Source organism: Phocoena sinus, chromosome 12, assembly GCF_008692025.1.
Source record: "Phocoena sinus isolate mPhoSin1 chromosome 12, mPhoSin1.pri, whole genome shotgun sequence".
Classification (NCBI taxonomy): domain Eukaryota; kingdom Metazoa; phylum Chordata; class Mammalia; order Artiodactyla; family Phocoenidae; genus Phocoena; species Phocoena sinus.
In genome coordinates, this window is record NC_045774.1 from 82,994,815 (window position 1) to 83,008,595 (window position 13,781).

Consider the following 13,781-nt stretch of genomic DNA (forward strand, 5'->3'; position numbering starts at 1 on the left):
TGCTTTCCAGATATTAGTCAAGTTTAGGGAGGAAGGCAATGTGGTTGATCATTCTCACTACTATGCTGGGGATGAACGGTTCTGCAACTGCTCAGAGCTCTCAGTTATTTCTCAAGGAAGTCACCGTCAGGAGATGGGGGAGAAGCCAGTCTTTCTAATCGGTATGATTGGTGGGCACATCTGAAATCACCAACAATAAAATAAATTAGTTAGCTATGTTTAACAGAGGGAGATGCTCTTAAACACTGGAATTTCAGCTGTCAAAATATGGCTGTAATCTACTGATGCCAGCAGTGGTTTTAGAACACAGGCTTTGAAGTAAAAACATGGGCTCTAGGGCTTCCCTGGTGGCGCAGTGGTTGAGAGTCCGCCTGCCGATGCAAGGGACACGGGTTCGTGCCCCCGTCTGGGAAGATCCCACATGCCACGGAGCGGCTGGGCCCGTGAGCCATGGCCGCTGAGCCTGCGCGTCTGGAGCCTGTGCTCCGCAACGGGAGAGGCCACAGCTGTGAGAGGCCCGCGTACCGCAAAAAAAAAAACCAAAAAAAAACAAAAAAAAAACATGGGCTCTAAACGCAGATCATACAGTTTGACCGACAGATGACCCCCATCTTTAGAATCAAAAGCTGCTGAAAGATCAAAGAGTACTGTGAGAAGCTAAGTTGCTTTAAACTATTTTCTCATCAAGAATAAAACACAGTGGTGTTTGGTATTGTAAAACAGTAGTTCCTGAAACTTGGTTACTATATATCCAAACAGTATAGTGAAACAGGAGACCTCCTGCAAAAGAAAACTGGAATGAATGTTCACATCCTACAAGACAGAGAGAAGTACATCTTGGGTTCATTATAATCAAACTACACTTGAGTGATTTAATTAAAGATACGGTCTCAAATTTTTTATGCACTCTTATCTTAAAAAGTTGGGAGCATATATACTCTACCACATGTACGTATATATTTATAAAGCACATATAGCACTATATTATACACATTACAAAACATACATAAAAATAGAAATTTTAAAAGGGTAAGAAAAAGAAAGCACGAAGAGACATTCTAGTGGACTCTCCTGTGGGGCTCCCCAGTGTCTAAATGCTATCAGGCACGATGATTAGTGCTCGGCTGGATCAGACCCCTGCTTTCTAGGACCTGGCAGCAGGCACCACACAGCACAGACACGGAAACTGAGGGCTTCCACCCTCTGGACCAAGTGTCGCTGCCATCCTTCCACCTCCTCGAGGCCACCTCCGCCCTCCTGCGGTGCTTCTTCCCTGGGCCTGCCTGCTGACCTCTGACCCCTACAACACTCTGACCTCTAAAGCCTGTTCACCTCCAACCATGCCCTTCTTGCTCCAAACTGTCCCCCACTGTCCCGGGGACCTCCCCTCGCTCTGCTAACTCTTCAGTGCACCCAGCTTTCCACTCTCATGGCTCTCCCCGGGCTGCCGCCCCCTCCCCCCTTCTCCGACCCGGATCTCTCCTCTGGCCTATGGACCTGTGCATCCAAGCCCTGACCAGATACCCAGACGTCCCGCCGTCACCTCACACGCAACACACCCAGCGTTTAGTCCCGCCCTCCCTGCTCTCTCCTCATACCCGCTCAGCCCGGATCCCTTCTCACTGGGCAGCGCCGTCATCTACTGAGGTGCTCGGGCCCGAAGCCAGGAGCCATCCACGCTCCCAAAGCGCCTCCCCAGCCCACTGATCACAAACCCCACAGGCTCGACCTTCTCGAGATCTCTGACAGCTGCGCTCGCCATTTCACTCCCTCTGTCTCCACTTTAGCACCCCGCCCACCATTTATTCATGGACCAGTGCAACAGGTCCTCAAGCCTTTCCGCACCCATCCGCATGAAGTTGGCTCTCCGGAGACAGTGAAGCAGAGTACTATGACCTGAATACTCCTTCTGCCCCTGAAACTCATCGAAGTGCCAGGGCCTTCAAGACGAAGGCCAAACACGCCAGCAGGCTCACAGGAAGCCTCCTCTCCGCTTCTCTCCCGGGCCCACGCGTGTCCCAGCCACGCCCTTCTCCCCGCAAATCCCTAGTCATCCAGCTCTGCCCACGGGCTTTTCTCCACAAGATGCTTTCTCTGCTTGCACTGTGCCCTAGTCCTCACAGCTAATGTTTATGAAGAGTGTAAGACGCATCAGAAGGACCCCTGCTGCGCTCAGAGCAGCACCGTGAGCACATGGCAAATCGCAGCACACGTTCGGCCGCGCTAGAAACCTCTGTAAAGTTCTCTGTTTTCCTCGGTTAGATGGAAGCTGCTCCAGGGCAGAGAGACACACCTTGTTTACCTTTGTATATCCCCCGTGTCAAGCACTCCATTTATCAAGGAGGAGACACAGAAACAGTGTGAGTTGAAAGGACGTCTCAAACTAATTCACTAAGGTCAGGATGAGAACAACAAAAAGATACACAGTCAAAAAAATTAAAAACCTTCAAATATTGGTAGGCATGACTTTACAAATCCATAATGGTAGTACCGTGCACCCTAACCACCCCTACCCCACACACACTCCAACAATCATCGCTGATGATTCTACACTCCTACGTTTTATCTATGTGATGGATACTATTGTTTAAAAAAAGAAACTTGACATTAACTTTCTTCAAGTGCTTATAATAACAGAAAGAAAACATTTTTAACCAAAAACCTTCCAAATAAATCAAAGGATTCAAGAGCAACTACAGAAAAGCTCCTTTAACCGTAGGTGGTAATGGAAACAACCAAAAACGAATTGCTTATTAAATGCTGAGATATATCTACGGTAACAATAAATTAGTCCTTCTGAAATTAAATGCAGATTAAAACCCTGTGATCCTACCTGTGGCACAGAGAAGTATTCTTGTTGTATTTAACATTTTTAATACTGGCGACCATTCAAGACATAAACAACTATTACAGCATCCCAAACGATGGCACATTTACCACCGAGCGCTATGGAATGAGGCTATAGCTAAAACACTACCATACCTCCAATTTGTTCTTCTCAACAGCAGCTTGTAGAGAAGGAGAGGATACCAAAGGCTGAAGAGGAGCATCAGAGGAGGAAATCTGTGGAATGCAGATGGAAAGTCAGGAGAAAAAAACAAAAAGAAGACAATCAGAATTATAGGCACAGGAAAGAAACACACACTCGTGTATTTCAGAGATACAGAAGCACTCAGAAGTATGTTAAATGAAAATAATGCATCAAGAGAAAAGTCTTGCTTTCTAAATGCTTCCATGTGGAATTTCTATAAGTAAAAGTACTTACTACAGAAGAGTGTACGATTTAAAATGGATTTCACTATGACATAAATATAAAATGCACTCAGACAAGATCATCCCCCCACAAAGTACGTGAAGAACAACTAAGCGTCACTGGTGGTTCCCTTTCCGTCAGCGCTACTGCCAAGGTGCTCGTGCTCTGAAGCGAAGACACACCGTTCCAAGTGGCCCCTCGGAGAGCACGAGCGAGTTCTCGTTCTTACGGACCGTAACTGCTTCAAGAATGGGAAATAACACAGAGCTGAAACAGTAAAAGTCAGCTCAAGTTTTAATCAACTGTTTAAGAAAACAGAAAGAAGGATGGGAGAAAAAAGAGTGGATTAATGGAGCATAACAGCTGAGCAGCAAACAAGACTTATCGTGAAGCCACTCCTACACTTCCTTCTTTAAGCTCCGTGCACACAGACACCATCTCCAGGGCTGCCCTGGCTGAATCACCCCAAAGCACTATGAGACAGTTACAGATGCAGCAAAGGCAATTTATACGTGGAGACAATTTCGTCCAAAAGCCTTTTCACACATCTTCCTACCCAATTCCTACATGCGTGGTTCATCACTTTAAAGTAAGCGTTATCTTCCTGCCCTCTTTACTGCCAAAATATAACTGAAATACGTTTACAAAATACGTAGTAGATCTTTGGAGCCATAAAACTGACATCTCTATATTGCCCTATCATACCAACAGTGCCTACGAGGAATCTTTAAAAATAAAAGGTGCGATTATAGAAAGGTCATTATGCAATGTCAAAATAACAGTGTGAGATGACAAGTCCTCATTCTAATCTGCTTGTTACTGAGTTAGTTACAGCTGCAATTCTTGACTCACAACCCAAGCCCATAATCTTTAGGGGCGTTTTCCCCTGGCACACTGTTAGCTCTGCTAAAAGTATGCAAACTAGTCATTCAGTAACTACTGACTGAAATTACATGTAGAAGAAAATATTAAAAAAGACAAACTGTGCCTTAAAGCATAGCTTCAAAGCTGGTTTATCCCACTGGACATTTACTTGCTAGAGCTATGTAGAAAACAAGAGATTAGAAAAAGCACATAAAATCACTTAAGATAATAACCTGTATCATAAAGACCATTTTTGCCCAAATTCATGTAAAAGCTGAACATAAAAATGTAAGAGAGGAATAGGGACACTTAATATGTCGAGTGTTACTAAGTCAACATAATTCCCTGTAAAAGTGCTTGTTCTCCTTTCCAGAGGATGATAAACTGATTTGGCCACTTTTAAAATTCAGAAGGAGCAACATAAGACTATTCAATAAATCTCAGTCATTTAACAAAGCATTTTAATGCAAAAATAAAAAAGCATTAATACTAAGTTCCAGCTAGGAAAAAACAGAGATGCTTGTTCAGTAGGAAACACATCTGAAAAGTCAATGGACAAATCCACAGGTGAATGTGAACAGACTGGTGTACCCATAAATCAAACTACTATCAGCCAATAAAAAACAGATGGTCTAATAGTACACGTGAAATCAGGGGTGAATTTCAGAAACATGCTGAAAGAACCCAGACATCAAAGAGTAAACAGGGTATGATACCATTCATATGAAGCTCCAGCAGAGACAAGTACAATCTACCGTGATAAAGAGCAGATCAGCGGCTACCTGGGCCAGGGGTGGGAGGCCAGGGGCACAAAGCAACCTTCTGGAGAGAAGGAAAGGGTCTATGTGCCAATCGACTGTGGTCGTGGTTACATAGAGTATTTTCCAAAACTCACTGAACTATAACTTAAACTGTCTGCCTTGCATTGTATGTAAATTCTACCTCAGTAACATTGGTTTTTTAAAAAGTCGATGAGCGGGGCAAGCCCCATCATGCGAGCAAAGAATGAAGAACTAGAGTCTACACGTCTTGCTTCAGCTGGAAGCAAGAGACGACAGAACAGAGAGATGGGGGAGAAGCAAAAGGCAGGTGGGTGGGGGGGGGAGAAAAAAACGCAGAGGCAAGAAAAACCAGGCGCTCGTGTGTTCCTTCCAATTCTCTACAAGTGCTGCCCACCACCCCTGCACTGACCACCAGCAGTGACCCGCCAGCCTCCAGCGCCTGGATGAGCACTCCTCACGGGTCGCCTTGCCCAGGTCTTGCTCTTCTACAAACTGTGACGATAGCAGATGCAAAGGTGATCAGCACCTAGCCCTACTTAGGAGGCTTGAACAGTTCACACACATTATACAAGGCCAGAGTCTAAACCCCTTAACCAGACCACAGGTCCTCTGCCTGTCCCCGCCTTCCCTGACCTGCGAACCAGGCATCTAGCCACACGCGACTCCTCTGGTGCCAGCGCTCCAGTCTCCGCCCCAGCCTCCAGGGGTCTCTGCTCCGGCTTCTTCCTCTGCTGGAAGCACCCACGCTCCCAGCGGGTCCCACCCGTCCTGACATGGCCTCCTCCAGGAAGTGTCCCTTCATCCTCCAGTCTCCTACAACGCTTCCCTCTGGCAGACATGATCATGTGATGTCCAGTACAGAGGCAATTCCTTATCGGTATTCTTCGTTCATCTGAAGTTCTCTGAGACAGACGTTGTTTCTCTTCTGTTCACCATCTCCAGCATGTGACATTCAACAGGTCTCAATAAATTTTTTTTAATTGACAAAAAGGAAACAGGAGGATGAGAGCATCTCAGAGGCACAACCAAAAGGAGGCTCCACATCAGCAGTTCTCACTGTGCTCTGAAAGTGCACTGGCTTGCTCACATACTTCTCTGAAATCTCATGTAAGTGGCCAAAAGATTCGTTCAGTTTTTTCTGCAAGATGGCTCTAGTAGCACTTAGCTGTCTTTAACTTCATTCAAAACAATTTTGTTAGACTGTACTGTGACAGCTGTCACATCAGTGTGCATTTAAAAAAACATCAAAGTTGGTGAACTTTTGCGTAACCATCTTAATACTGAAGATGGAAGAAAAAAAGCATCCTTTTCGGCACATTATGCTTTATTATTTCAAGAAAGGTGAAAACGCAACTGAAACACAAAAAAAGATTTGTGCAGTGTATGGAGAAGGTGCTGTGACTGACTGAACATGTCAAAAAAGTGGTTTGTGAAATTTCATGCTGGAGATTTCTCGCTGGACGATGCTCCACGGTTGGGTGGACCAGTTGAAGTTGACAGCGATCAAATCGAGACATTAACTGAGAACAACCAACATTACACCAAGCGGAAGACAGCCGACATACTCAAAATATCCAAATCAAGCGTTGAAAATCATCTGCACCAGCTTGGTTATGTTCATCGCTTTGAGGATTGGGTTCCACGTGTTAATGGAAGAAAACCTTCTTGACCATATTTCTGTGTGCCATTCCCTATTGAAACGTAATGAAAATGTTCCGTTTTTAAAACAAATTGTGATGGGCGATAAAAAGTGGATACTGTACAATAATGTGGAACGGAAGAGAGCGTGGGGCAAGGGAAATGAACCACCAACAACCACATCAAAGGCCGGTCTTCATCCAAAGAAGGTGATGTTGTGTATATGGTGGGATTGGAAGGGAGTCCTCTATTATGAGCTCCTTCCGGAAAATCAAAAGGTTAATTCCAACGGCTCCCAATGAGACCAACTGAAAGCAGCACTCGATGAAAAGCGTCCAGAATTAGTCAACAGAAAACGCATAATCTTCCACCAGGATAACACAAGACCATGTCTCTTTGATGACCAGGCAAAAACTGTTACAGCTTGGCTAGGAAGTTCTGATTCATCCACTGTATTCACCAGACATTGAACCTTCGGATTTCCATTTATTTCGGTCTTTACAAAATTCTCTTAATGGGGGGCTTCCCTGGTGGCGCAGTGGTTGAGAGTCCGCCTGCCGATGCAGGGGACACGGGTTCGTGCCCCGGTCTGGGAAGATCCCACATGCCGCGGAGCGGCTGGGCCCGTGAGCCATGGCCGCTGAGCCTGCGCGTCCGGAGCCTGTCCTCCGCAACGGGAGAGGCCACAACAGTGAGAGGCCCGCGTAACGCATAAAAAAAAAATTCTCTTAATGGAAAAAATCAATTCCCTGGAAGACTGTAAAAGGCATCTGGAACAGTTCTTTGCTCAAAAAGATAAAAAGTTTTGGGAAGATGGAATTATGAAGTTGCCTGAAAAATGGCAGAAGGTAGTGGAACAGAAGGGTGAATACGTTGTTCAATAAAGTTCTTGGTGAAAATGAAAAATGTGTCTTTTACTTTTACTTAAAAACTGAAGGCACTTTTGGCCAACCCAATACACTCATTGTCAAATTCAGAATTTATTTTGTAACTAGATGATAATTCCATTTCACTGGATTCCAGTACTTTTATAGAGAGAGGGGACAAGACTTTGACCTTGAAAATGGCATTGGGAATTGGTGGCGCTGGCAAAGGCAGTCGTCATGCTTTACTGTCTGTCCCTCTATTCCCCACCCTTCTCTCCCCCACCCCCAGCCATGAGAGAACACGCAGTGGGAACTCAGTAAAGATCTCCTTCGGGAATAGGAGCTAACGTCCTCCCTTCAATTATTCTTAAGACCAGAGGTTCTTCTCTAGGCCACCACCGAAGAAACTCCCAGAGCAATCCAAGTGTACAAACGCACCTACTGCAGAAGGAAAACTGACCTGGTAAAACAGGTTTCGAACTACCATGTTCCAGGATAAGGTGAAAAAGTATCAAGTATTCTAAAAATACCAGTACAATTAGTTGAAGGTAGTAAGGCAAAATGCTCATCTATCTTTTCAAGGAAAGATCACATTATTTTCTTGATGATTTTTTCTTTTTACTCTCTCACGCTTTTTGACAGAATAATGTTATAATAAAAATCTGGTGCTTCAAGATGCTGAAAAATACCTTATGGATTAACTGTAAGCAATACATCACTTCAAACCCATTTTGGAAATTCTTGAATATATTTTCCAAGTGAAGATTTGATCACGGCAGTTCTCAAATGGGCTATCTCATGACCTTTCAATACACTGTGAAGCTTTACTTTTTCAGGAGTTGAGAAATCATTTAAAAAATATAGTTTCCAAAGCAAATTACCTTCCATGGTATGTGTTAGGTACAAAAGCTGAAAATACATTTACTGAACTAAAGTCATACAAAAGAAACCATGGATTAAACTCATCAGTAGGAGAGTGAAAAGACTTTTTGACAGCTTAACTAAGTAACCATAGCCACCAGATATGTAGAAGAAGCCTGAATTTTAATATGCTAACTTTAAAATCATTGGATAAGTCACTAAGAAATGCAGAATTCTGGAGAAATTTCAAATAGAAGTCCTATAACTGCCACATCAGTCGCCTGGCAGCCCATAATTTAAAAAAGGCTGACTGAAATGTGGCAGTATTAATCCGACAGAACTCAAGTCAGTGGTGCCAATGAGATACGCCTCTGGGCGGCGTGTGAGCCCCGTGGTTTCTAGCCCCACCCGCCCCTGCGCTTGGGCCCCTTTGCTCCTGCCCCCCTCCCTCCCCGCCAGGTGCCCCTCCCTCCCCACCAGGCGCTCCTCCCAGGAGCTCCGATGTGTTAAGGGCTCCTGTGCCAGGCACGCAACAGAAATGCAGCGGGCCCTACCTTATTTAACTTCCTTAAGAATACTGTCAAAAGTGGATGCCGTGATCATCCCTATTCCACAGAAGAGGAAACTAAAACTGTAACAAGAAGTAACAACAACAACAAAAGCCCAACGTGAAACTGCTATTTCAGGGTAATCTTAAATCACCACCTGATCATTCATCGTCTAAGTTTCTCATCCCTATCAGGAAGGACATCTTAAAATTTATTGCAATTCACACTGTCTTAAAATTATTGCTCATTTATATTAATGAATTATATAATCACCAGTTAACTGTAAACAGAGCTTAATGAAATTACTAGTGCTAGCTCTTTTATTATAATACAGTACAGAAACATTGTTTCCACAATTTCTAAGTTGAAATAACGGATTTAATTTTACTTTTGTTGTACTAAATACTAGTCTTTATACATATGTGTATATACATATATAGATACACACATATAAAACAAAATAAGTGAAAGTTTTCCTGTTTTTAAACTTTTATATAATACTCAATTATATGGCAACTGATTGGAACAGTAATTTCATGTGAAATTCAGACTGGAGAATTAAAACCTTTGTGTGATGCAAACTCAAGCATGTACTCAAACTGAGTTCAAGAGGTTACTTGTGAGGGATGAGAAGTGGCAAAGGAGGCAAGAAATATGTAAGATAAACTGAAACAAGAACAAGTGAGTGCTCATTTTAAAGCTGCCAACTCCCAACAACTATTAGCTGTCCTTCCAAGACAAAACTGAGCCAGTCAGGGGTAAGGATTAAATAGTTAGGGTTACCTATACATTTTCCTGGTGCAACAGATTTTCTTTTTGATGATTATAATAGCAAATGAATCACGTGAGGATGGAAGTGTGTGGTGGGGGAAGCGAGGGGGTGGTGGGGAGGGAAAGAAGAGGCGGGGGAGAGGGGAGAAGAGGAAGAGCGAGGGGGGAGAGGGGAACAGAGAAAAGTTGCTGCTGGGAAAGGGCAAACAACATGGCAGAGCTCAACCTCATCTGCTCAACACCTGCTAGATCTCCTAAGAACTCACCTGATCGGTGTTGCCAAGCTGTGTTGCACCACTACTTACGGGGAGTGAGGGGCGGACAGACAGGACAATTTCTGTACTCAGTTTTTCAAATGTCCCCTATCACTCATCACTAAGGAATACCAAGGAGGGCAGACTCATTCTGTGTCCCCGTGGCGGAAGAATTCTAAGGTGGCCACCAAAACTCCCACCCCTGGTTTACACACCCTGTATTTTAAAATGATTTCTTAGAATTTCATATGAAAATATATTACTTATGCTTTAAAGTTTGTCCTTTTTCCCCCACAATGCTGTAAGTAAACTTAATTTCATGGATGTGATAAGCATCACTCTCAATATTGTCAATTTTTACTGATCTTTCAAGAGATGTCCTCTCCTACACCCACTGTAAATGCAGCCTAAACTCTATCAAGGGTACCTTTGCTCCAAAGTATACATTAATCATACTTTAAACATTGTTTTAAAAGATTTTTTTTAATGGTCAGAGACCAAGTATTACAATATCCTTACTTTGTTAGTATTTGGTTGAATTTTTTAGTATACTGCTTCTCCATATGGACTGAAAAGGAAAACCAGCTTATATGCAAAATGAGAGGAAATTATTGTCTCTAAATTGCGTGACAGACGAATTAGCCACACAATTAACTGGCTTATAGCTTTATTATTAATCTTGGAATCAAAGACTTAAAAAATGACTGCAGCACTAAAGATAATTAGCCTTAAACAGCATTTAACTGGGATAGGAAAATTTAATCAGAAAGAAAAACTTAAAAAGGATCAGTGATATAACATATTTGGATCACTTCAGTAAGGTCTCAACTATTACTTGATAATACTTGATAATAACCAATTAAAATGCCATGTTTTAATAAACTTATATCTGGACAGATCCACCAAAGCCCTTAAAAGAAGACAGATTTTCCTTTTTCGTTCATTTCCCAAATCTAGTAAAAATAATTATCTCTCCCCCATTTTTCAATTAGGGACTTTATCTTTTTGCAAATTTCATAAAATTAATTAAATGCCATTTAAGCAGTTATCAGACTCTAGCATAGAATATGCTCCTTTCTGAATCAAGGGTCCTGCTTTGTGAAAGCTCAGTAACATTATGTGACAAAAACTTCCAATGTTCAAATTTTTCAAGTATGTAACTAGCACATTTTCGCAATAAATAAACAGAGCTGTATCATATGTTAAAAGTTCCAGATCTACTCAACAAGCACGAGTTGGCAATAGAGATGAAGATTTTACTTACATTTGTAATAGCTATAGCATTTTTGTCGTAGTATTTCTTCTTTTCATATTTATCTCTGATGAAAAATTCCACTGCTCTGAAAACAGGTAACTTAAGGAAAAGCATGAGTTCAGTGACACGTACACTCCCCTTTATTCATTTGTCTCCACAAAGCCTGGACTTCAAACTCAATCTTCCTACTCTCCGGTCTGTATTTTACTCACACACTATTTCTGCAACTAAATTCTGCAACCTACTTTTCTTTCTGCCGAAGAGTCTATCTCTTTCAGGAAATTGTCCCCACTCAACCTGATTCTAAAAAGAAAAGTAACCACATTTCTCAATTCCACCACGCTCCACAGCCCTCTACCCTGACTCAGCTCTAAATTCACTTAATGTTCATTTTGGATTCTCGGTGTAAGTAAAGAAACTAACGCCCATACAGTAACCACAGCGCACCAGACACTGTGTGCTGTGTGCTGTCCATAGTTTTTTTCTGGCTGTGTTGGGTCTTCGTTGCTGCATGCGGGCTTTCTCTAGTTGCAGCAAGCGGGGGCTTTGCTTCATTGTGGAGAACGGGCTCTAGGTGCGTGGGCTTCAGTAGCTGTGGCGCACGGGCTTAGTTGCTCCACGGCATGTGGGATCTTTCCGGACCAGGGCTCAAACCCGTGTCCCCTGCATTGGCAGGTGGATTCTTAACCACTGTGCCCAGGGAAGTCCCTGTCCATAGTTTTTTCCTTTAATCCTTCCTCAACACAGTAATGTGCATATTATTATTTCCACATCATAGATGAAGAATCAGCAACTTGGAAAGACTAAACAATTGTGATTTCAATACTTATGTCCCTTCCACCATACATGGCTGCCTCTGATTGTATCAGAGAAGATTCTCTGTATATTAGAAAAACGGTGGCTATTTTTTTTCCTGCAAAGGTTCTAGAAATGGAGAAGTCAAGAAGCTAAAACCAAGGTGAGAACTATTTAATTTTCTGAAGTTGGGGGGACCAGCCCTACCTGTTGATAGGTGAGTCATTTCTAGTGGGATCCAATAGTCCTGAGTTATCTTACAGAGATGACTTCTCTTAGCAGTCCAACAACCATGGCTTTATCATATTCTACTAAAATGGAACTTCTTCCATCAGGGATTTGTAACTTTTTAATTTTTTAGTACCATGAACCTCTTTGATAGTCAAGTAAAGCCTGTGGAGATAGTGCTTTTAAATGCATAAAATAGTATAAATTGGGCACTGACTTAATAAAAACAAATAAAAGCCTTAAAAAAAGGGACTTCCCTGGTGGCGCAGTGGTTAAGAATCCGCCTGCCAATGCAGGGGGACACGGGTTCAAGCCCTGCTCCGGGAAGACCCCACATGCCACGGAGCAACTAAGCCCGTGCGCCACAACTACTGAGTCTGTGCTCTAGAGCCCGCGAGCCACAACTACTGAGCCCACATGCCACAACTACTGAAGCCAGCACGCCTAGAGCCCATGCTCCGCAACAAGAGAAGCCACCGCAATGAGAAGCCCACACACCACAACGAAGAGTAGCCCCCGCTCGCCACAACTAGAGAAAGCTCACGTATAGCAACGAAGACCCAACGCAGCCAAAATATAAATTAATTTTTTAAAAAGAATGCACTTAAAATAAAAAAACCTTAAAAAAATGCATAAAATAAAATACATAGAATTACAAAGGAAATGAATTACACTGAAATACAATCTCTCTGTAGATCCCCAGGTTAAGACATCCTGTTCAAAGAAAAGTTACCTGAAGCAGTAAAACAATATATTTTCAGTCAAAAGCTCCTTATTAGAAATTAATAAAAGCTCTTTAAATTGACAGTTGAGGCCATAGGTAATAGAAAGAGTTGACAGACAACTATACAGTGGGTATTAAAAGAAAGCACTCCAAGGGGGCCAGGGAGGGCAAGTAAGACAGAAAATCTAAACATTCAATTTATTAAGTAAGCTGAATAATTGAAAGCCATTTTTAAAGATGGATTTTTATAAATTGAGTATGTGAAAGGTACTTTATCTCCTTTTGTCCTCGTAAACTATGAGGTAGGTGCCATTTTACAACTAAAACCAGGCACAGAAAGTTTAAGAAGTTCTCTGGGATTCTACAGTACAAGGAAGGGAGAGTTGTGATGATTCGAAACCAGAATGTCTGACTTCCACTTTTTTCAAAATGTTACTGGTCATCACAAGTTCATTTGTGAATCAGTCATTTATTTCTGCTAATGATAACAAATGCTTTCAAATCTAGAGAAGAAGGTCAAATGTGGAGAGTGCCTTTTATTTTCAAGGTAGCCTTGGAGACCTTACAGGTGAAAGGCCCCAGAGCTGTCAAAGGCTGATTATTTATTTAGATATGTGAACATTTTGGCAGCCAGTACCAAAAAATTACCAAAACACCCCAAGATTTTCATAAAATGCAAGAATGTTATTTATTCCAACTATTTCACATGTAAATAAGCTAAATGTTAAGTTCGCACATGACTGTAAATCCATGTTCAATATTACATTATTCTAGTTTTCTAACAGGAAAAAATGAAACAATCAAAAAGACAGGCCCTTTGGATGAGGTGTGTGGATGTGGTGTATTGAGCAACTTTCACTGCAGAGACAACTATTTACCACCGCAACAGGGAAGAGAAAATAGAATTTACTTAGACTGATGTCATTTCCACTCTAGATGACA

The 13,781-nt window shown here is 42.4% G+C and overlaps 1 protein-coding gene across 3 annotated transcripts in view; it reads right to left on the reverse strand.

Annotated features, from left to right (window-relative positions):
* Positions 1-13,781, reverse strand: part of SMAP1 (small ArfGAP 1) — a 151,739-nt gene that overhangs the window by 63,691 nt on the left and 74,267 nt on the right. For 2 of the 3 annotated variants that reach the window (XM_032651913.1, XM_032651911.1), the window contains 2 exons: positions 11,102-11,177; positions 2,983-3,063 (listed from right to left, as the gene is read on the reverse strand). In XM_032651913.1, the coding sequence (XP_032507804.1) occupies positions 2,983-3,063; positions 11,102-11,177 (157 nt within the window). The remainder of the gene's footprint in view (positions 1-2,982; positions 3,064-11,101; positions 11,178-13,781) is intronic. The other variant, XM_032651912.1, reaches the window with a different exon arrangement.